General features: G+C 45.9%; 1 protein-coding gene across 1 annotated transcript in view; it reads left to right on the forward strand.

Annotated features, from left to right (window-relative positions):
- Nucleotides 1–23,914, forward strand: part of LOC135234568 (basement membrane-specific heparan sulfate proteoglycan core protein-like) — a 145,333-nt gene that overhangs the window by 113,049 nt on the left and 8,370 nt on the right. Inside the window, exons 68-100 of the mRNA XM_064299284.1 lie at nucleotides 359–485; nucleotides 773–921; nucleotides 2,239–2,365; nucleotides 2,665–2,813; nucleotides 3,545–3,671; nucleotides 3,959–4,092; nucleotides 4,691–4,820; nucleotides 5,908–6,051; nucleotides 6,505–6,639; nucleotides 7,258–7,439; nucleotides 8,198–8,393; nucleotides 8,951–9,130; nucleotides 9,735–9,995; nucleotides 10,498–10,660; nucleotides 11,168–11,265; nucleotides 11,945–12,211; nucleotides 12,854–12,966; nucleotides 13,561–13,708; nucleotides 14,214–14,330; nucleotides 14,598–14,615; nucleotides 15,521–15,605; nucleotides 16,374–16,518; nucleotides 16,702–16,804; nucleotides 17,022–17,131; nucleotides 17,428–17,536; nucleotides 17,939–18,037; nucleotides 18,270–18,491; nucleotides 19,283–19,527; nucleotides 20,023–20,194; nucleotides 20,637–20,759; nucleotides 21,466–21,531; nucleotides 22,846–22,921; nucleotides 23,281–23,359. Coding sequence (XP_064155354.1) covers nucleotides 359–485; nucleotides 773–921; nucleotides 2,239–2,365; nucleotides 2,665–2,813; nucleotides 3,545–3,671; nucleotides 3,959–4,092; nucleotides 4,691–4,820; nucleotides 5,908–6,051; nucleotides 6,505–6,639; nucleotides 7,258–7,439; nucleotides 8,198–8,393; nucleotides 8,951–9,130; nucleotides 9,735–9,995; nucleotides 10,498–10,660; nucleotides 11,168–11,265; nucleotides 11,945–12,211; nucleotides 12,854–12,966; nucleotides 13,561–13,708; nucleotides 14,214–14,330; nucleotides 14,598–14,615; nucleotides 15,521–15,605; nucleotides 16,374–16,518; nucleotides 16,702–16,804; nucleotides 17,022–17,131; nucleotides 17,428–17,536; nucleotides 17,939–18,037; nucleotides 18,270–18,491; nucleotides 19,283–19,527; nucleotides 20,023–20,194; nucleotides 20,637–20,759; nucleotides 21,466–21,531; nucleotides 22,846–22,921; nucleotides 23,281–23,359 — 4,599 coding nt within the window. The remainder of the gene's footprint in view (nucleotides 1–358; nucleotides 486–772; nucleotides 922–2,238; nucleotides 2,366–2,664; nucleotides 2,814–3,544; nucleotides 3,672–3,958; nucleotides 4,093–4,690; nucleotides 4,821–5,907; nucleotides 6,052–6,504; nucleotides 6,640–7,257; nucleotides 7,440–8,197; nucleotides 8,394–8,950; nucleotides 9,131–9,734; nucleotides 9,996–10,497; nucleotides 10,661–11,167; nucleotides 11,266–11,944; nucleotides 12,212–12,853; nucleotides 12,967–13,560; nucleotides 13,709–14,213; nucleotides 14,331–14,597; nucleotides 14,616–15,520; nucleotides 15,606–16,373; nucleotides 16,519–16,701; nucleotides 16,805–17,021; nucleotides 17,132–17,427; nucleotides 17,537–17,938; nucleotides 18,038–18,269; nucleotides 18,492–19,282; nucleotides 19,528–20,022; nucleotides 20,195–20,636; nucleotides 20,760–21,465; nucleotides 21,532–22,845; nucleotides 22,922–23,280; nucleotides 23,360–23,914) is intronic.

Here is a 23,914-nt window from a genome sequence, read left to right on the forward strand (position 1 = left end):
ATCATCCAGGTGCTTTTTGGACATGTGAGATGAGCAGTGATGTTTCTCTTAGTTAGCAGTGGTTTCTGCCTTGCTATTCTCCCATGAATCTCATTTTTGCCCAGTTCCTTTCTTACTGTCAAGTCATGAACACTGACCTTAGATGAGGCTACAGATGCCTGCAATTCTTTGGATTTTCTTCTGGGATCGTTTATGACTTCCTGGATGAGTTGTTGCTACATTTTGGAAGGCTGGCCACTCCAACACTTTTTCACAGCACTGTATCATATCTCATTCTGTTACATCGGTGTATTTTTAGGGGAGTAGATCTTAGAGTACTTTTGTCATACTTGTGTGTGTGTGTTTCACATTGTACCAGGTTGTGGGGACCCAGCTCCGGATCCTGCGGGCGTCTCCGGATGACTCTGGAGAGTACATCTGCAGGGTGGAGGGTGAACCCAGAGTGCGGCAGGGGTCTGTGACCGTCTCCGTGACTCCCAGCTCCTGTAAGTGCCAGTGCCCTAGGAGGGATGGATAAGATACACTAAAATCTATCAAGTAACAAAGTGAAAAATGGCTCCCAACTGAACGTGTACATAAACTGCAATCAAAATGGGGGTGTTGTTTGCATTTCTGTTGCACAGTGGTATGAACTATACAAAAGCAATCTGTTTTACATATGAAAAAAATATGTTTCAAATATATACATGTATTTAAAGTGCAGGCGTTTGCTATACTGCCCATCTTTGATATGGATATCCATTTATGGACTTGTGTCCTTCTCCATATCTAGCGGGACCCATCTCTACAGGCAGCATCCATCCGTCCGTCGCCACTGTTCAGGAAGGACAGTCGCTGGACCTTAACTGTGTTGTCCCAGGAAGCCCTCCACTCTCTGTCACCTGGATACGAGTGGGCGGACACCTTCCCTCCAATCACCAGGTACGCCTGCACACACTCCCAAGCACACACATACCTGCACATCTTTCTTCTAACTGGGTGGGTTGGGTGATAGCTGCATCCAAGCCCAGCTTGCCAGGTTAGGCATAACTGCCGATAGATGTGGCAGTAAAGTTGATTTATACCTCAGAGGTAGGAAACAAGCTTTTTGTATGGGAGAAATGAAATACAGTGCAGTGAAAAAGTATTTGCCCTCTTCCCGATTTCCTCTATTGTTGCATATTCATCATGCTGAATGGTTTAAGATCTTTATTCAAAATGTAATATCAGACAAAGGGAACACAAGTAAACACAAGACACATTTTTAAAATTAATTATTTAATTTATTTAATGATAAAAGTTATAAAACAGCCATATCACCCATGTGAAAATGTAATTGGCCCCTTAAACTTAAGAACTGGGTGCAACATCCTTAGAAAAAATTGCAGCAACCGAATACTTCCTATAATTTGATATCAGTCTTTCACATCGCTTAGGAGGAATTTAGCCCACTTTTCTTTGCAGAAATGCTTTAATTTTGACAAATGGTAGGTTTTTGAGCATGAACTGCTCGTTTCAGGTCCTACCACAACATCTCTATTGGGTTCAAGTCTGGAATTTCACAAGGCCACTGCAAAACATTAATTTTGTTTCTTTTAGCCATTCGGATATGGACTTGCTTTTGTGTTTTGGATCATTGTCTTGCTGCATAACCTAATTACACTTCAGCTTCAGCTCACGGACTAATGGTACAGAGCAGTATTCATGGTTCCTTCAATAATGGCAAGTTATTCAGGTCCTGAGGCAACAATGCATCCCCACTTTATCATAATACCACCACCATGTTTGACTGTTGGTATGATCTTCTTACTATGAAATGCTGTATTTGCTATACAGCAGACATAATGGGACCCTTGCCATCCAAAAAGTGAGATGTTTGACTCATTTGTCCATAGGACATTTTCCCAAAAGGTTGGTGATCATCCAAGTGCTTTTTGGACATGTGAGATGAGCATTGATGTTTTTCTTGGTTAGCAGTGATTTCCACCTTGCTGTTCTTCTATGTATCCCATTTTTTTCAGTTTCTTTCTCACTGTGAAGTCATGAACACTGACCTTAGCAGAGGCTAGAGAGGCCTGCAGTTTTTTGGATGTTCTTCTGGGATCTTTCATGACTTCCTGGATGTGTTGTTCCTGAACTTTGGCAGGCTGGCCACTCCAGTACATTGTGTTACAATGTGTTACATTGGTGTCTTTTTAGGGGTGTAGATCTTAGAGTACTTTTGTCAAACTTGTGTGTGTGTGTTTCACATTGTACCAGGTTGTGGGGACCCAGCTCCGGATCCTGCGGGCGTCTCCGGATGACTCTGGAGAGTACATCTGCAGGGTGGAGGGTGAACCCAGAGTGCGGCAGGGGTCTGTGACCGTCTCCGTGACTCCCAGCTCCTGTAAGTGCCAGAGACCTGGGGAGGGTGGATAAGATACACTAAAATATATCAAGTAACAAAGTGCAAAATGGCTCCCAAATGAATGTGTGTACAGTATAAACTGCAATCAAAATAGGGCGGGGGGGGTGTTTGCTTTTCAGTTGCGCAGCAGTATGAATCATATAAAAGCAATCTGTTTTAAATATGAAATAAATACATATTTTGAATGTAAACATGTATTTCAAATGCAGGCATTTGCTATACTGCCCATCTTTGACATGGAAATGCATTGATGGACTTGTGTCCTTCTCCACATCTAGCGGGACCCATCTCTACAGGCAGCATCCGGCCGTCCAGCGCCACTGTTCAGGAAGGACAGTCGCTGGACCTTAGCTGTGTAGTCCCAGGAAGCCCTCCACTCTCTGTCACCTGGATACGAGTGGGCGGACACCTTCCCTCCAATCACCAGGTGCGTCTGCACACACTCCCATTCACACACACACACCTGCACATCCTCCTTCTAACTGAGTGGGTTGGGTGATAGCTGCATCCAAGCCCAAGTTGCCAGGTTAGGCCTAACTGCAGATAGCTGTGGCATAAACTTGATTTATACCTCAGAGCCCTGCTCAGAATGTGCCTATATGTGTTTTAGGGAATGGGATACTTCACATGTTATGTGTAGCCTGGAACATAAACCAGTTCTATTCCAATGCTGAATGACTGGTGTATGCATTTGTTGTTCCACTGAATTATGGTCCTGTAGAGTAACTTCAGGTCCTGTAGGTTTGAGTTGCCTTACACAGCCTTTTTATGAAACAAGCTTTTTAATGGAGAAAAATTAAATATCATATCTCTTTATGTTACATCAATGTTTTTTTAGGGGAGCAGATTTTACAATACTTCTGACAAATTTACGTGCGTGTGTGTATGTGTTTGGTTCATATGTTTTGGCAATGTTTATGTGTCTGTTTTTGGTACTGTATGTGCGTGTTGACATTTGTGTGTTTGTGCATATGTGTGTGTGTGCATGTATATTTGTCTGTATCTTTCTGTGCATATGTGTGTGCACTAATGAATGTGTGTGTGTATTTTCTGCACATATGTTTATGCATGTGTATGGGTATTTTCTTTGTTTCTGTATGTGCAAGTGCTCATGTGTGCGTGTATGTGTATTTGTGTGTGTGTTTCACATTGTACCAGGTTGTGGGGACCCAGCTCCGGATCCTGCAGGCATCTCCGGATGACTCTGGGGAGTACATCTGCAGGGTGGAGGGTGAACCCAGAGTGCGGCAGGGGTCTGTGACCGTCTCCGTGACTCCCAGCTCCTGTAAGTGCCAGGACCTGGGGGGTGGATAAGATACACTAAAATATATCAAGTAACAAAGTGCAAAATGGCTCCCAAATGATTGTGTACATAAACTGCAATCAAAATGGGGGTGTTGTTGTTTGCATTTCTGTTGCACAGTGGTATGAACTGTACAAAAGCAATCTGTTTTACATATGAAATAAATATGTTTCAAGTATATACATGTATTTCAAATGCAGGCATTTGCTATACTGCCCATCTTTGATATGGAAATGCATTTATGGACTTGTGTCCTTCCCCATGTCTAGCGGGACCCATCCATCCGTCCAGCGCCACTGTTCAGGAAGGACAGCCGCTGGATCTTAACTGTGTCGTCCCAGGAAGCCCTCCAATCTCTGTCACCTGGATACGGGTGGGCGGACACCTTTCCTCCAATCACCAGGTACGCCTGCACACTCTCCCAAGCACACACATACCTGCACATCTTCCTTCTAACTGGGTGGGTTGGGTGATAGCTGCATCCAAGCCCAAGTTGCCAGGTTAGGCCTAACTGCAGATAGCTGTGACATAAACTTGATTTATACCTCAGAGCCCTGCTCAGAATGTGCCTATATGTGTTTTAGGGAATGGGATACTACACGTCATGCACAGCCGGGAAAATAAACCAGTTCCTGTTCCCATTCTGAATGACTGGTGGATGCATTTGTTGTTCCACTGAATTATTGCCCTGTAGAGCAACTTCAGGACCTACAGGGTTGTGCTACATTTGACAGCCTTTTAGGAAACAACCTTTTCTGAGGGAAAAGTACAATATATCTCATTGCATACCTGATTGTTTAAAGTAGATCTTACAGTACCTCTGGCAAAATTGTGTGTGTCTGTATACATGTATTTGCGTGTTTGTGTGTGTGTGTGTGTGTGTGTGCATGAATATGTGTCTGTGTCTTTCTTTGTGTGTGGTTTTCTGTGTGTGTGTGTCTTTCTGTGTGTCTGTATGTGTGTGTGTGTGTGTGTGTGTGTGTTATTTCACACTGTATCAGGTTTTGGGGACCCAGCTCCGGATCCTGCAGGCGTCTCAGGATGACTCTGGAGAGTACATCTGCAGGGTGGAGGACGGACCCCCAGTGCGGCAGGGGTCTGTGACCGTCTCGGTGACTGCCAGTTCCTCCCGTAAGTGCAGGCCTGTGTGTTCTTTCGGCAGTGGCGCCCCCGCTACCCCCCCTTCCACATGATCCGTCTCTGTCATCGGGCACCCTTTTATTTTTACACCGCAGCTTTTCGCCTCTTGACTTATGGGGACTCGCCTTTCACACGTGCCCCACTTATTCGCCCTGAGGGGAGGTCAGGCGCATCGGGCGTCCCTCGGGAGTCAAACCCATGACCCGTTGGAAATAAGCCCAGTGAGTCAACCAGTGATCCATGCTAAGGGTATTTAAAGTGTGTTTGACCCATCATCTGCTTCTTTGGCTTTTAATAGCCAGCACTGTTGCCAGTAATGGCAGTGGTCCTCAAATACATGTACTCCAAAGGCCATCTCTTGTGTGACAAAAACTTGTTTTTGCCTTTAAATATTCTTTATCGATTTAGTCTCACATAGCTTGAGCTTAAATAAATCAGAAAACATAAATATATGTAACTTGTGCGATTATAATGCATATGTAGCTGTGTACATACGTCAGGGTTAGGGTCAATCCTGCAACTTGCAGGCTTTCATTGTTTAGTATTTTGTAAAACCCAGACAGTTAGTGACTCCTGACTATCTGAGAGAGGAGTGTAGATCTAAAAAATGAAATAATTACGCTGAGCGAAGGTCTGTACTCAATAGTCTTTAGTTAGGATGAGACTGAAAGATTAAAGCATTTTAGTATATTGCGTTCATCATTGAATTTGTGTCATGCGCTAATGCTAGTCTTGCGTACCTTACTCACTGTCACCACAGGTGTACAAGCTAATTAGAGAGAAACAGTCAGCGCCTCTGTGTCAGTTACTCTCTGAACATGTACGGCATTCATGAGAGCAAATCCAAGCAGTAACATCGATTTGGCATAGAAATGAATTGCACCCTTAATTCAGCCCTTTGGATTGAACACAGGGTACATAGATATTAGGAGTACAGTATAAGCAGCCAGAACAGTTTTGAACAGTGGCAGTGGGAACTAGGGCCCATGGTGTCAGGCCGACTGCAGATGTGTGTTACAACTCACAGTAGGACGCAGAGTCTAACCACTGGGGGGCGTATTTTTATCCCCCGGAGCAGGTCAGCCGACGCCAATCATCTCCATCGACCCCCACAGTGCCACAGTGCGCCTGGGAGAGTCCGCCAGCTTCCGCTGCCGTGTCCACGCCGGCGCCCAGCCCGTTCGCCTGGAGTGGAAGCTCCCCAACAACCAGCCCCTGCCAGGTGACGTCCAGCTAGCACAGTTCCTTATGCACACAGCTCACCAGACGTCTGTCCAGCAAGGAGAATATTAGTTTCTGCTGAACAATTTCACATTGAAGGATCTGTTTTGTTCCCTGATGTAGATTTAATTGAGGTGGTTGCGACAAGGAAAAGGAGAGCAGGTGTCACTGTGGGTTACCCTCAGACCTTTTTTTAAATGTTAGGAACACGTATTTACTGAAAATTAATTTTCAAGTGACTGTACACTTACATGTTTTCTTGATGTCTTCCCCTTGGCTACTTTTTTTTAATGGCATACTACGAATTTCCGATTAACTTACACTAGCAAACATTCATGCCAAACAGAGAAGTAAGGGGTTATTTTGAAACTCTAGATGAGCACCGTGCTGAGCTGACCTGTGGCTCCCGTAGATTTATTTCAACGGTTTTCTCTCCTTCAATTTTGTACCCTAGACAACGTGAAGGTCAGTCGGGATGGCACTGAGATGACCGCCACCAATGCTCAATCCAGCAACCAGGGAACCTACCGCTGTGTGGCCAGCAACGTGTTTGGGATAACGCAGAGCATCATCTCTCTAAGAGTGAGAGGTAGGGCCAGAGTCACTCTTATCCAGAGCTCAAACTGGGCTGGATTGCTCAGACTTTGATTTGAAGTGGTTACATTTGGGTTTTGTAGGACATGATTTTTCCAGCAAGGAAAGTAAGAAGAGGAGCTTATGTACTGTATGTTTTAGAGGTTCAGTGGCAAGTTATTTGGTTACTTAGTTAAATAGTAAAGCTAGTAAAGGGTAAAAATAGTAAAGGGTAAAACATCATAAGTACTTCATTGTTAGTGTTGGGCAGAAACTGGTTACTGGTTACATTGAAAGCTCTGGTATCCCAGTAAGCAAAAGCTGGAATCTGTACTTATAGAGGGGTTGAAGTCTAGGTTGAGAGATGTTTTGACATAGGCCGAGTAGGTTAACCCTAATTTAGCACAGGTTTTACCTGGATATATTCTGGCTATTTCCAAGTCGGCTATAAAATTTCCAATATTCAACCAAATGTGGCCTGGTTTTTACCTGAATGCCTGCACAGTATTTCATTGACTTTTCACTAAGCTTTTCACCACAATAATGGGATATATCATAAATACCAGAAAATCTTCAATTTACTGAGTTGAAAAAATATTGGGGGCAATTGAATTTCTTTTTCTCCCGATCCCAGAATCCCCAAAAGCAGTGGTGACCCCTCAGGGCGTGGTGCGGGTGAGGGTGGGTGAGCCCATCAACCTGGAGTGCCAGGGGTCAGGAGAGCCGCGCCCGGTCGTCAACTGGCACCGGGTGGACAGCGGCCGGAGAACAGTACTGACGAGCCCCGTGCCCATGGACTCCAACGCTGTCTTGCAGGTCAGTCAGCTGTCCATGTCCACACGTTCCAGTGCGCATAGTGCAGCTACATTTAGGCATTTAGCAGACCCTCCTATACAGAGCCACTTAAAACAATGTGTACAAAGGGCTTAGTGAATGGGCAGAGAGATGATGCCATTTAAGTCATATCAGTTTCACAGCCAAAGGTGCATTAGCAGTACATGAACCTATATAACATTGACATAGTGGCCACAACAGGGAGATTGAGGATATAGTGCTTTAAGTGGGAAATGGGTATGACAGTTACGGTTACCTGTAGCATAAGTAGGTCTAGGAAACTCGTATTAAGTGCTCGGAGCTGGGGGTTCTGGGTTAGCTGAGCTAAGATTCAGTGTAAACAGGTGTGTTCTCAGTCTGCGATAGAGGATTCAGTGACTCGGTTGCCCTGACTGTAGCGGGGAGCTCGTTCCTCTGCAGTTGGGCAGCATTGGCAGAATTGATTTGTTATGGTCCTGTCACACTGTAACAAGTTTAATGCCAAGAGGAAGTCATGTGACCATGTCAGCAATGCATTTCAATCACAAGTTGACTGACACCATTAGATAAAGGACCAGTGCACAGCTAAGTCAGTTGAATAGCTTGATAAATGTGATGTAAAGCACATTAAGGAAATAAAGAACTCCCAGTGCCCTCCACAATACACGAGGATATGAAGATCTAAAAACAGCCACAAGATAACCGAAGCTTAGACACAGTTGTAAACTTTCCTCCGCCATTTGTAATCCCTCCTGCCCCAGGTCCTGGCTGCGCGGCCAGAGGACAGCGGGACATACAGCTGCACGGTGCAGAACAGCGAGGGCACCACCGAGGTGCAGGTGGAGGTGAGGGTGGAAGGGGGGGAGCAGGTGGCCACCGCCCCCCGCGCCTCCGTAGCTGAGCCCCTGCTGGTGGTGGAGGAGGGCAAGACCGCCACCCTGCGCTGCCAGGCCCACGGTAACCGCCGGTCCCTCCGCCTGCACCCGCGTGCACGCGCACGCACAACCCACGCACACCTACACGCACGTGCACACGCATGCACAATCTACACACACCTACACTACACACACATGCACGCACAACCCATGCACACCTACACACGCGCCAGAACAGCTATGTTTACAATGTACTCCATTTACATCTGATAAAAATTAGTCTTAGGGCACGTTTTACTGAAATACACTGGCCCAAATAAGATAGAATACAAAGATTACACTGGGACTACTGATGTCCCCGCAGGGAAAGAACTGTAATCTTCTATTTCATCTCTGTGTCATCTGTCAGTGTCTGTCAGGTGTGAAACACCAGAGCTTTAGAATTTTACGGAAAGCTTATGGGAAAGAATGTGTCAGCTGTGTTCTAGAGTTTCACCAGTTGCCCGGAGCAATATGCACTGTAGGCTATGAGGGCTGTTTTAACATCCACTTTTACAGTTTGTGTCTTTTCTGAGAAACCTCACAGATCCATGTATCTACCATTATGTACATGGCTTACTGTACACTCTCTCTGTTTAGGCGTCCCCACTCCGACCATCACCTGGTCCAAGCTCCGCTCCCCTCTTCCCTGGAGGCACAGAGTGGCTAACAACAGCCTGATCCTGCCCGGCGTGGGGCGGCAGGACTCTGGCCAGTACATCTGCAACGCCACCAACAGCCTGGGGACCTCCGAGGTCACCGTCATGCTGGACGTGGAGAGTGAGTTTCATTCGTTCACATTATAGAGCAGAAATACGTTTTCACAGAATGTCACTGATATAGAACAATGCCTTTTTAATGCTGACTCGGAGTACCCGTGGACCTGTGCTAGGCTCAATTGCGTTCTGGAAACCATCCAGAGATTTCAGACGGTTCAGTATAAACTGGAACTTACCTGCCTTTGAAATTCAATTCAGTGTTCACCATTTCAGTTAAGATTTAAAGGGAAGTAGGCTTTGTACCTTTGGTTAGCGCTGGTATTGTAAAAAAAAAAATCAGCTATCCCAAGTTTTTTGGTTGCAGCTGCAGGAACCAGCTCTAAACGGTCCTTTACTTACAGTGAGCCATGTAGTGTCAATGTCAGAACATTGACAAAACATTCCAGTAACATTGTGAGATTATTTTGTGTTAGCTGGGAACCTGCCTCCTGAAGCACAGTGTCCCTGTTAGGGCGAAATTAGATGGAAAAAAGGTCCCCAGAATTGCTTGAAAACAAACCTTCACATTTAACAGCTTGTATTTTTGAGTGCAGCTCATGGTCTATTTCCTGAAGTGTTACCTCTCGCGTTCCCTCGCGTAACTGCCATATCTCTCCCCGCCTCAGCCCCGCCTTACGCCACCACCCTGCCCGACGACCTGGCGGTGCGGGTGGGCGAGGTGATCCGGCTGCAGTGCCTGTCGCACGGGACCCCGCCGCTGCGTTTCGAGTGGACCAAGGAGGGCGACGCCCTTCCAGCCAGGGCGGAAGTGGACAACGGCAACCTTCAGATCAACCTGGCCACGGCGGCGGACGCCGGCACGTACAAGTGCGTGGTGTCCAACCGAGTGGGCTCCAGCGAAGCGGTGGCCAAGGTTGCCGTGCGATGTGAGTCCCGCCAGTCCTCCGCAACCTGCTTCAGCGGATTGTCTTTCTCCACTTTTAACACAGTTATTCATAATAATCATAATCCTGACAATTTTAGGTTAGCCCAAACTTTGGCTTAAAAGTTACTTTATTATTTAAATTCTGAAAGAAAATCTGAAAGAAAGTCTGCTTAGGGAGCCGTGTGTGTGTGTGTGTGTGTGCATGAATATGTTTCTGTGTCTTTCTGTGTGTGTGTGTTTTTGTATGTGAATGAGTTTGTGTGTGTGTGTGTATGTGTGTGGCAAAACTGCAGAATGTGTTGTGTGACAGCACTGTGTTAACAGTAACTTTTTAGCGGGCGTATTAAAATAAAGAAGCCACAGCGCTCTTATCTGACTCATTTCATGATGGTGGTTTCCAAAGCACACAAAATGGAGCTGCGCCTTTCGTGGCTTCCTTTGGCACGAGATGAGCGGGGTGAGATTCTTGCGGTGACGCTGTCCTCCTCTTCCTCTGTCCGCAGCGCCGCTGGCGGTCCGCGTGTGGCCCGAGGTGGAGGTGAAGGCCGTGGGCAGTGCTGTCGAGTTCACCTGCTCTGCCGCGGGCGGGGTCCATACCGCCATCGAGTGGCTGAAGGAGGGCGGCCCCATGCCAGTCAACCACCACATCAAGGACGGGGTGCTGAGGTGGGGTTCCCCCCTGCCAGCTCTGCGTTCACCCCGCACGGGGGCCTGGCACCACTGACAACGCGTGCTGCCTGCAATAGCAAGCAGGAGCAATGAGGCTGAAAAATTTGAGCTACACTTGGAGCTGGAAGGAAGATTGTATTCCTTTTTTGTTAAAGCCATCGCATTTCAGCATGTAGTAGGGCCGACTGGAAAACAGAGCCCTTAGAAACCAGGACAATTCAGTTCAATCCTGTTTTATTTGCATAGTGCTTTTTACGGAGATAATGTCACGAAGACACTTTACAGAAATAGGAAATGTTAGGCAAGACCGAGCCAGAGAGACTGGACTAAAAAGACACAACCACCAGCGTACATACACTGCAGGCATTCAGAAATAACTATGGTCGGTAATGAACTATAGGATCCACCAAACAATCAAGTGGAAGTAGGCAGTAGGCTATGTTTGGCCCGTGAGATCCTACTGGGGTCAGAAGGCTGGAAACAATTTTGTTGTCTTCTTCTCAGAATCGAGAACCTGGAGAGGAGCAACGAGGGAATCTACATCTGCAGGGCCACCGGGGTGTACGGCCAGGCTCAGGACACCGCCAAGCTCACCATACAAGGTCTGCGTCCTCACTCGGCTAAGAGCCACACTCTCTCCCCTCACAACGTTAGCTGTGTTTCCTTTCAAAATTCCATAGCACAGTCACCTTGGAGCACGGCGCACTTTAAACAGTCACCGCAATGCAATGGAAAACACCCACCAAGCTCTGGTCATAAACAAATTCAATTCATTGGACAATTACGGTTGAGAATAGTCCAGTTTTTGTTTATAAAAGGAGCTATGGTGCTCTGCCACCGAATGCTCCTGGCAAATTGCAACTGTTTCCGTTCTAAACTTTTGTTTACTTGGATTTCTCTAAATGTAATGATGCTTAAGTGCAGTTTCTGTTTGCTATGTTATTGCACAAAATTGGGAACAGACATTCTAAAACAGGGCTGCCCAAACCTATTCCTGGAGATCTACTGTAGGTTTTCACTCCAACCCTGGCAAAGGGACCTCATTCAACAGCTGGCGATCTTGTTGAGCTGCTAATTAGTAGAATCAGGCATGCCAAATTAGGGTTGAAATGAAAACCTACAGGATGGTAGATCTCCAGGAACAGGGTTAGGCAGCCCTGTTCTAAAGTCACATATATTTGTGCTATTGGGTGAACGTGACCTTGGGGCTATAGTGGTATTAAGCCGGAATAAACCGCTGTGCTGACGTTTGATATTCTGACTGCCCCCTGGTTCTCTCAGCCTTGCCGAAAGTCATGATCAACGTTCGCACCTCGGTGCAAACGGTGATGATTGGCAACTCGGTGGAGTTTGAGTGCCAGGCCATCGGGGACCCCCAGCCCTCAGTGAGATGGAGCAAGGTTGGGGGCGAGCTTCCCGCCCACGTGGTGGTGCGGGGGGGCATGCTGAAGATCGAGCAGGTGACGGAGGCCGACGCGGGCCAGTACCGCTGCACCGCCACCAACAACGTGGGCTCCGTGCAATCTGAGGTGGTCCTCAACATCCAGTGTGAGTGCCCTTTATTTTTACATTTTCATCAGGCATTTAGCAGGCACTCCTATCCAAAGCTAACAGGAACCAAACCCCAGGAAGCTACCAGGAAGCAAGCACATCTAAAAAGGCTAGAAGAACAATTCCAGACCCAAGCAATCGATTAAAGCACAGACAGATCCAGCTGTTGGTTCCAGTGGGAAGAGCACCACCCCCTAGTGGCCCAAAAACTCTTTTTTTCCACCTCTTCTTTCAATAACTTCATTTTTCAAGAAGGCCTTCCATCCAAGTACTAACCAAGCTCACACCTGCTTTAGCTTCTGCAGTGAGGATGATACAGGGCGGTATGGCTGCACTGGGAAACTCACCTGAACCCCCACCAATATATAGGACCCACCTGGGTGCTCACCACGCATCAGCTGAGGTGGAGACGGAGAGAAGGATTTTTAGCCAGTTAAACTTGGGGATGATTAGGTGGCAAGTTGAGAGAGCCAGATTGGGAATTTTGCAAGGAAACCGGGGAACCCCCTACTAAGTGTCTGTGTGATAAGTGTCGTGGAACCTTGTGATCACAGTTTGTCAGGACCTTGGTTTAGGTCTCATCCTTAAGACAGTAATGTTCCTCTCTGATTGGTGCTCTGTGTGTATTACTTTCTGAAGCCTTGCCTCAGATCGTAGCCCCTCCAGATGTGAAGGAGGTGAATCTCGGGTCTGCTGCTGTCTTCCCCTGTCTGGCCACTGGATATCCCGCCCCAGAGATCAAATGGTCTAAGGTAACTATGGGTCACAACCAAGGTTCTAGGGTTTTCAGACTTGGACGTTAGCAGCGAGGAGGCCTAAAGTTTGAGAAGAAAAACGCTGTATTGCTTTTTAAGGAGACATGCTTTTACATGAAAGAAACATGAGTGAGCACCTCTCATGTCTATTATATTGCCCTTTTTAATGCATGCTGGGGTAAGATTTATGCAGGGGTGCAGACCTCGCAATTCATTACAGTAGCATTGCAGCTCTCCTGACAGCATATGTGGGTGTGTAGCCCATGGCACTGTCTGTCTGTAAAGGCAGTAAAATTCAATGGTTTAAAAAAACAAAAAACATAACATAACCTAATATGACGAGAACTGCCCATTCAGTCCAGCATGCTCGGCATTTTCCGACCACTGAAGTATACCTAGTGCTCGGTTCACCTACAAACTATATAGTACCCTGCACTGTATCAAGCCCTCTACTACATGACCTGGCACGCTATTCTGTGCTGTGACTGCTCTCTGCGCGGAGATACAGAGACAAAACACACACCACAGATGTTGCCTTTCGCTAGCTTTAGCTAGGAAACTGAGCACGGCGTCTCTGGCCTTGTCCCGCAGCTGGACGGCGAGCTGGGCCCCACGGCCACGCAGGAGGGCAACGTGCTGACCATCCCCTCGGTGAAGCAGGAGGACGGCGGCACGTACGTGTGCACCGCGTCCAACAAGCAGGGCATGGTGCAGGCCTTCACCACGCTCAAGATTCATGGTGAGAGCTGCCACCGTCGGCTACATCGCAGCACGACGGAAGCGTTCGGGTCTATGAAACTCACAGGGCCGAATTCAGACCTGCTGACTAGCACGTTTTCCGCACAACTTTTCATTACATTGCATTTATTTAGCAGATGCTTTTATCCAAAGTGACGTACATGAGTGCATATCATGGTCATCAGACCAACTACAAAACACAGGTTCGATAAGGTGCAATACTCATTTTGTACAGCTATTTATAGCCAAGAACACTTGCTTCATAGCAAGACTCACGTGGGAAATGCATTTTCCCCAAACTTGTGCAGGTCTGGATTCGGCCCATAATGTTGTTTTCCCCTCAGCTTAAAATATGAAAAAAAAAAAATGTTTATAAATAGTTCAACAAACAATACATAAATTCAACATTGAGCGCACAGCATAGTCAGGTTTCCTGTTTGGCGATAATGCTTGCGTAACTAGCACGGCTGCTTCGCTCCCTGACTTCCTGTCTCTTTCCCTTGCAGAGAGAGTGATGCCCCATTTCACCCAAACCCCCTTGTCCTACCTCACGCTGCCCACCATCAAGAACTCGTACAAGGCCTTCACCATGAAGATCAACTTCCGCCCTGACAGTGCCGACGGTAAGATCAGACCATTTTTGTGTTCTTCAGCTGGGACATTGTTAGAGAGCAACTGTAGCATCATAGTGAATTCCTACAAGGGTACCTATAAAAGCCATGGTGGGTGGTACTGTGCAAATGGCTCCCGGTTGCAATTTTGGTACAGGCACTTTAAATTGTTTTATATAGCGTGTTTTTGTTTTATTTTATGATAGATGATTCTCACCTCATTTTTTCCCTGTGTTTCCCTTTACCTCCCCGCTCCTCTCTCACCTGTTGGGTGCGAAGGCGTCATGTTGTACGCCGGTGAGTGTGTGAGCGTGCCTGAGCGTGCGCGAGCTCGCTGCGAACGCTGAGTCGGGCGCGAGCTTTTGGCCAAGCCTGGCATGATTAACGCTCAGTGACGCATACCGATCGCGGGAAAAAGCCAGGCCTGTGGACGGGTGCCATATTGGAAGCAGCCAAAGCCTCCGATGTGTTCGTCCCTTCAGTCTCCCCTGATTTGCTAAGACCTTTAGCTCATGTGAAAACCGTTTAGCACATGAAAAACTAATAACACAACCACTGATTGGTGCAAAACAAATACCATGACCAATTATTGATCATGTTATTGGTTTTGTGTGTTCTAAATGCTTTTGCACTTGCTAAAGTGCTTGTAAATCAGGCCCCTTATTCTTTCCCCTACTCCTCTGAGTATGCACTCTTGAGTTAGCGTGAGGCTGGCGGTGGGGAGCACGCTCAAATGTGCCACGTCAAAGCACCCGTGGTCAGAGTTTTCTTTTGAAGGCAGAAAAAAGAATGCCCTGCTTTATTGGCCCATCTGTTTTTAATGGCAGGGAGAACTAATCGGTTGCAGATTCGCAGATGCAGATAAATCAGACCAGTGGCATGGTTTTCTCCCTAGCTTTTGACCATGAGGTAAAAAACCTAACCGGCTTCAGAGGCAGAGTGAATGCTGGGTAATCCTCCGCAGAGCATGTGCCTGGGGCATGCGGCCCGTGCGAAGGACTGGCGGTTTGAGGTGACGGCCCTCGGAGGCATGCCGTTAACTCAGCTTGGATCGCAGCAGCTCGGCCTTTGATCCGTCTGCATGCCGCTTTTCCTTCTGAGCCAAGGGAACACATCCCCCCCTCGTGAACCAGTCAGAGCGGAGTGTTCGCTGGGGGGTGGAGCCAGCACCACACTTACTCTATTTCCTATTGGTCCTCCAGGGATGATCATCTATAACGGGCAGAAGAGGACCGCAGGCGCTGACTTTGTCTCCCTGGGCCTGGTGGGTGGCAGACCTGAGTTCAGGTAGGGCATTGGCTGCCACAGGCTACCCCCCTAGTGACAGTGACCCTTTTAGCCATATTTTTATAGCTTTTTTTCAGAGAACACACACGACAGAGCAGGGATACTCAAATCTGGCCCTTGGGGGCAGTAGTACTGCTGATTTCATTTCTCCCCTCTAACCCGGACTAATTTAAGCCTGACGCACCCGGTGAGTTAAATCTGGCCAATCAGTATCATCAATCAGGCCAATAAACCATCAATATTACTGACCCTGAGGCCCAGATTTCAGTATCCCTGCTAGAATAAGCCAAAATTATTACTTGAGATTGAAATAAAGTTTTTAAAAAAAGGAATTTTAAATTAAATGAAATTTAAAGAGAATGTTGAGTCAGTGGCCCTCTAATATCTCTAATAAGTTGCAGCCTGTTCTTCTCTAATTACCTTACACCCATATCTATTTTTTGTTTTCTAATTATCTGTCTTTTACTCTTTAATTAACTGCCATGCATACCCACATTTTATCCTCTAATTTAACACCACCTACATGTTTTACCTACCTTATCTGGACCGTTAATGTAAACCTTGAACTGGAACACACACACACACACACACACACTGAATTATACAGGTCCACTGGTCAGTTCACGTTTGCACATTTAAATTAAGATCAGTTCAAGAATTAATGTTAAAATCCTCCAGGTCTAGTTATTACAAAACCCTTTTGATTAAAACGAGCCAGTGAAGTAAGAAGAGTGCTCCTGAGCTGGCTCATCTTCTTGTTGGCTGCAGGTTCGATGTGGGTTCGGGCATGGCCACCATTCGCTACCCCACGCCCATCAAACTGGGCGAGTTCCACACTGTGGAGCTCCATCGCAACCTGACGATGGGGTCAATCGTGGTGGACGGGGACGCCCCCATCAATGGCAGCTCTCAGGTGATCCCGCAAATCTAGATGTTTTAGCACAGCGCTACCGAAGCATCCGCCATTTTAGAAGTGTTAAGAAGCTGCAAGGATGATGTGTCATCTCGTGCCGCTCATTTTCTATCGTTTAACTGGAGAGCTGTCGTAGTGACTGAGAGTTGCTCTTGCTGACTTGCCCACTGTCACCACACCTAGGGTAAATTCCAAGGATTGGATCTGAATGAAGAGCTGTTTGTAGGAGGCTACCCCAACTACACCGTCATCGCCAAAACAACTGGCCTCAAGACTGGCTTTGTTGGTAAGAGGTTCAGCAAAGTCATTTATCTTAGGTTAGAACCCCCAGTCAAGTGAACGTAAGGTAAATCTTCCAGCCAAGGATGCCCAATCCTAGTATGTATAGATTATACATACATGTATGTATTCCTATAATAATAAATAAAATTATATCTGACATACTGTATATTAATATCATATATAATAATATTTATGTGCTGATAAACTGTTCTCCCTTCTAGGATGCATTCGTCAGCTGATCATCCAAGGGGAGGAGGTGATTTTCAAGGATCTGGACCGGAGCTCCACGGGAGTCTCAAACTGCCCTTCCTGCAAAGATTACCCATGTCAGGTGACCATGTTACCCATCATGCACTTATGAAACAGTCATCTCACAAACATATGTTTTAATTGTATTTGCCAGAGTATTGCATTCATGATCCCCCTGCACAGTTCTCAGATGATCCATAATGCACTTACAAAACAGGCATGTCCAGGAACCCTGGAAAGAAAAAATGTTTCATTCAGTTCCTTTGTGATTACACCTACATAACTATTGTCAGATAACTACATTACCCATCATGCACTTTGCAGGTGCATCCTGTGTATTGCTGTGTTAATGAGTGAATATTTTGCCCTCCGCTGCAGAACGGAGGCGTGTGCCAGGACTCAGAGACCAGCATTTACAAATGCAGCTGCGCCAGGGGCTACACCGGGAGCAACTGCGAGCACCAGTCCTCCCTGCACTGCCACCCAGGTACGCCTGTCACACACAGTTAGACTGGCACTGCCACCCAGGTACCCCGTCACACACACACACGCACACACACACAGTAGTAGTAGTCTCAGGAGAATAAAGTATTTCTTTTTTAGCCTTGTATCACAAATCTATATTCAGGATCTACACCATAGTAATTTTTTACTATAAGTGATTCTCAGCTCTAACCAACAGCAGATCTTAATAATAATAATAATAATAATAAACTTCATTTACATAGCACCTTTCACACAAGTACTTCACAGAAAAAAGAAATTCAAAGATGCTATAGTAAAAAGCAATTCCAAGAAAACACAAAAACAAACAAAGGCAGAATATTTAAAATATTAAGAATATCAGAGCGCAGCAGAGTCTCACATGCTTTTTGTCTCGCTCCCCCAGAGGCCTGCGGAGCGGACGCCACATGCATAAACCGGCCGAGCGGCCTGGGGTACGACTGCCGCTGCCACCTGGGCAAGTCTGGAGACAAGTGCATGCAGGGTGAGCCTTATAACGTGTCCTTCACTGTCACCTCATTGGCCATCGTCAGCGCTCCTCCTCTCTTCTCCCCAGGGAACGGTTCATATTGTTTAAAGTGTTCACCTGCTGTGTGCCCAGAAAGGCCTTCTGTGCTGTGTGCTAGTTTAGATGTTTCTGGCATTTTCTCTGCTTCTCCTCATGGTTAAAGGGTTAAAAGAGCCATGTCTTGTGCTCCTGACTGTTTTCGCGACAGGCACCTTGGTGACCACGCCCCATTTTGACGGCGAATACTCCTTCATTGCCTACCCTCCCCTCACCAACATCCACAACGACCTGCGGGTGGAGATGGAGTTCAAACCGCTGGATCAGGACGGTCTGATGTTCTTCAGCTGGGGTAAGAAGATGAAGGTGGAGGACTTCGTCGCCCTGTCCATGGTGGACGGACACGTGGAATTCCGCTACGAGCTGGGCACAGGTGAGCTCGCCGGGAGCATTTCAGGCAAGGCTCGGTCTAACCCCCGGAATACGTTGCCGATTTCATGAAAGCATATGTGAACCCTACACCGTTCTCTTAGAACTGGGGTCTCAATTTGGATGTCTGATTTACGCCTTGGAAGGTGTGCAGACTATAGCCAATCGCTGACTTAAATTAAACACTTAAGTGCTGGAACAGATCTAAAACCAGCAGACACAGCAGCCATCCAGGATTTGAGTTTGAGATCCCTATCTTTGATCCACAAAAAAAGACCTCACTGTCCCAGCACCAATTTTAAGACAAGTGAGAATGACATTCTTGGCTAGAGATCCAATATTATGCAATAATTTCATAAAATCCACTGACTGTTGTTTTTTTGAAAGTTTATAACAATGTGTAATTATTTTCTTTCTATTTTTCTGTTTCTTTTTATTCAACATTATTTGATCTGTCATTTTATTTTGTATTATTTTATATGTACTTTTTATGCAGTGAAGCTCTTGCACCATCTGAGAAAAGTGCTCTACAAATAAAGTTACTAATATCAGTTAACAATATTGTGTCGGAGACTCAATATATATATAGGTCTGCAGAAGAGGTGCTAAAATATAGAAAAAATAGTTCTGGTCTGTAGCCATCTTGGCTTCTTAACAAAGGACGTGGTGTCCGATATGCACCAGCATGTTTTGGTTCAGTGAACTGTTTGGAGCCCGAGGCAGTTGCAGACCAAGGTCATTTCTCCGGTGTTTCTGATACGGTCGTTAATTTTTAACGACGATCCACGTTCGCAGGCATGGCGGTCCTCCGCAGCCGGGAGCCCGTCACCCTCGGCCAGTGGCACCACGTGGTCGCCGAGCGCCTGAACAAGGATGGCTTCCTGAAGGTTGATGAAGCCCGGGAGGTCAGTAGATCATCGCCGGGGAAGGCCCAGGGCCTGAACATCCACACCCCCATGTACCTGGGCGGAGTCCCCAACATGGACATCCTGCCCAAGCCTGCCAACGTCACCATGCTGTTCGAGGGCTGTGTGGGCGAGGTGAGGTTCTACCCAAATAGGCCAGCTTATAAAAGGCCTGTCATCTCTGGACCCAAAGACCTGTAGGGTCTGTTAGTTTTCATCATTACTCTTACTTAATTAATCTGTACAACCCGTTGATTGCACAGTGAACCTTTCCTTGTTTCTTTGGTGTAAATTGATTGATTAATATCAAAAACAGGACAGTTTGTAAAAGACTATTGCTAAATTCAAAGAGAGGGGAAATTAATTAAGATACATGTCTCAAGTGTATCTTCCACTAGTAAAAACAATAAAAAGTGCATTTCAGACATACATCAAGGCATACACTAACTATTTTCTTTTGCCGGAGCAGAGATTCCTGAGTTACTGTTAAAAGGGGGTTTGTTTAGATTTGACTGAATGTACATATTCCCTTCAAATATATTACCTCAGTCGATGTGAGGTATTTCCATTGAGCAGGTCTTGCCTAACTGGAGAAGAGCAGCCTGACTGACAGTTTTGCTGCTTGTCCAGGTGTCTGTCAACGGGAAGAAGGTTGACCTGTCCTACAGTTTCACGGAGAGCAGGGCCATCTCGCAGTGCGTGGACACCAGCCCATGTGACCACCGGCCCTGCCTGAACGGAGGCAGCTGCATGTCCAGCGCCGAGTACGAGTACCAGTGCCTGTGCCAGGATGGATTCGAGGGTGAGTCCACTGTGACCGCGACCGTAACCGCAGCGTCTCTGAGCCCCGAACGACCACCACCGCTCTGAGCTTCAACCAAACTTCTCTGGGTCCCACATAACCAGTCGAACACCATCACAACCACTCAGAATCCATGACCGTGACCAAAGACATTATTGGTGGTTCTTAAAAATATTGTATTTTTCATACCATGTATATTTTATCTTGTCTTATTAGATATTTATTCACATTATGTTTATTATGGGTCTTGTATTTTGTCAGTTAATTTAGACAATTCTTACTGTCATATGTATTGTGGATTGATTTCAGCTTGTTCGCCCCCTGCTGGATGGCAGACTGTGGCTCATTTTGAGCAACGTCATCACAGGCTGACCTCTGTGTGTGAGTCTACGCTCCTGTGTGTCACGGGAGCCTGACATCTCTTCCCTCTCTCCGGTGACAGGTGACAGGTGTGAGGTGGTGAAGGAGGCCTGCCAGGCGGACTCCCAGTGCCAAAATGGGGGCAGGTGCGCCAACGGGCAGTGCGTGTGCCCCAGCGGGTACAGCGGGCTGCACTGTGAGGACGGTGAGTGCCATCCTGCCATTACGCACAACCCAGCGCCATTACCCAACACGCACAGCCTTACGCCATCCTGTCGGTACACGCAGTCCAACGGCAACCCACAACACACACGACCCAGTGCCTGCCATGTAGTGTTTACAACACTGTGTCATCACAAGGCACAAGTGTTACTGTGACAGAGCATAACAGCAGAAGAGCATAGAGGGCTAACTAGAGGGCTAGAGAGGTACTTACTGCAATAATAAGTTTGGCTAAATACTGTTTGCACAGGACCAATGCAAATTATGTACCAATTTATCAGATTGATATTATATTGATGTTACTTACAATTATATAAATGACAACAGACTGTATAGTGAAGTGTGGAGCTGTCTCATAATGGTCTATTTCTACCTGAAGCTGCTTGTCATCCTCAATATGGTTCCATAATAATAGCTGTGGGCTAAAAACATGTTAAAGTTGAAAATACTAAATTTTGAAGTGCAAAACACTGCCTCACCACAACCCCACCCTGAACACCACTGAAAGAAAGACATCCGGTGGTGTAAAACTGAATTCTGAAGCCTGAAGTCTCCCACACCCGGTCCGCAAGAAGCAAATGGTTGTCCAGAGCTGTGCAGTTTCCTCCCTTCCGCCTGTTTCAGATGATGAAGCGTGCATCTCTTTCTCTGTCTCCCTCTCTCTCCTGCGGTTTAATGTCGGGATTCAGCATACGCAGGGCAGGATCCCAGCATCCTCGACACCCTGTGGAACATGGAGGGTAGCGGGGGGAATGGTACAGTATCCAGTTAGCCTGCCTGAAACCCGTAACTAACGGAAACGTCCGACCCAGGGCCCCGCCCCCTGCCTAACATTGTGAAACCGCACTCTATGTGTCCGTACTCGTAACCATACTCGTGACTGGAATTCCGTTTCCAGATTTTTGTTTTCCTGTGAAAGTGTGAAAACACAAGGTGTGAAATGGGAATTCTATGTTCCAGGTGTAATACTACTAGAGCTAGGTTGATGCGTCCTTTCTTGGACTCACAGAATCATTTTCTTTTTTGATTTTATTTGGTAAATGGACTGCATTTATATAGCGCTTTTATCCAAAGCGCTTTACAATTGATGCTTCTCATTCACCCGCTCACACACACACACACACACACACACACACCAACGGTGAAAGGCTGCCATGCAAAGTACCAGTCAGCTCGTTGCGAGCAATTAAGGGTTAGATGTCTTGCTCAGGGACACTTTGACACGCCCAGAGCGGGGGATTGAACCGGCAACCCTCCGACTGCCAGACAACCGCTCTTACCTCCTGAGCTATGTCGCCCCCAGTTTTGATGTTGATATAGAATTCCTCTTTCCCATCTTTCAGAAAGTTCTGTCCAGTCTGTAATGTAATAACTAATCACTGCAACATGAGTTTTGCCTGTGTGATATTTAAAACTGCCTGACCTAAGAAAAAAAAAAACTCACCTTCCCCTCTCTGTTTCACCATTGGAAAGTAAAATGGGAAATGCAAACAGAGGAGGTAAATTCTATTTGTGACTAACTAATAAAAGTGTTTCCTGGAATGTATACAGTAGCCCTCTGAATGTGTTTAAAGTTTCAACAGTATTTGTAAAATGCATGAAGCACAGTTTTGTTCAACACCAAAAGGCCTGCAAATGCAGTAAAACAATGAATATGGTGATACTGAGTTAGTTAATGAAAGTGATTGTTTATTTTACAGTTGTTGTTAATGATGGATATTGTATTTGTGTCCAATTTCTACTATTTTGCGATGTATCTAATCATTTTGAACATAATATAAAAATTACATAATATAAAAATGTACAGTTAACTGCTATGTAAAGTTACTAACTTATAACATTATGTTTAAACAGGAAATATACAACCTTTTCATTTGTATGGATTCAAAAATACATTCTATTTGTATTGGCTGTCTGTGGTCTTGTCTAAAATTGAAGGTCCTCTTTTCAAAATTTTGCGAGTTCCTTGCAGTGTGACCTAGAAACCACAAGAGGGGGATATTACACAGAAGGCCAATGGTGACAACACAAGGTGCATGACCAGCTTGTGTGCTTAATATTTTTTCTAGATGCGCCTGCTCAGCATGCAGCCTATTTCCATGACGATGGATACCTGGTTCTACCCAAGCCAGTCTTCCCGAGGAGGTGAAGTACCCTCATATAACTATAACTGTGCATTTTTTAATTTAAAACACATTGAATTGAATACTGAATTGCACTGTAGGTCATACAGAAATTGTAAAAAAAAAAATACAAAATTTCTACACACAGAAGCTACCTCACAAGTGTGGTTCTTCTGTTAATTCAATTTCGGTCTAGATCTTTTGTTAAATACATTTTTGTGCAAATATTCATGGAAAACTCAGTCAGCTGAGGGCAGTTAAAAGTATTGAGTCTTTACACATACTGAATTAGCAGTAGGATATACATTAGGAAAAAGACTCTGCAATTGGCTGGACCGTGTAACTTAGTCCATCACTAACAGTTGCCCTGTTGGGTTTCAGTTCCGCCGATGCCCCAGAGACCATTGAGCTGGAGATCCGCACCACCACTTCAGAGGGCTTGATATTATGGCAGGGAGTGGTAAGTCCACACACCCCAGGGATTCTGATAGGATCTGTGGTCACACGGCTGAAAGGGCGGGGCTGTAGTGTAGTGTATTGTGCTGTCGATTCTGGAAGTCAGAATAAATGCGATAAGAATGTCCCAAAACCTCCAAAACCCTGAAAAACAAACATTATCTTTTGTTTTTTTATTATTAAATTATTCATTAAAGAAATAAGTGATAAAGAGTCACAGAAGCAAATTGTGATATGGGGGGAGCAAAGCTTAAGTCTGCAAGCAATATGTGATCTCCCCATGCCCCTGAACACATTAAAGCAGAATCACTTGCTTGGAAGAGCAATACTGTACATTCTCGTGTAAGAGAATGGACCCTTAAAATGATCATGTAGTGTGTCAGAAACATGTGTGAAAGGTGGAATAGTAACATTGTGATTTCATAACTTGCGCTTGACTTGTTCATAATGTGTATGTGTATAATATGCATGAAGGACAATGGCTTAGTACACTAGAAGCATTTTTCCTGCAGTGTGTTGAATTCAGTGATACTCCATTTCCCATTGTTCACTCTGTTAA

Source organism: Anguilla rostrata, chromosome 11 (genome assembly GCF_018555375.3).
Source record: "Anguilla rostrata isolate EN2019 chromosome 11, ASM1855537v3, whole genome shotgun sequence".
NCBI lineage: Eukaryota > Metazoa > Chordata > Actinopteri > Anguilliformes > Anguillidae > Anguilla > Anguilla rostrata.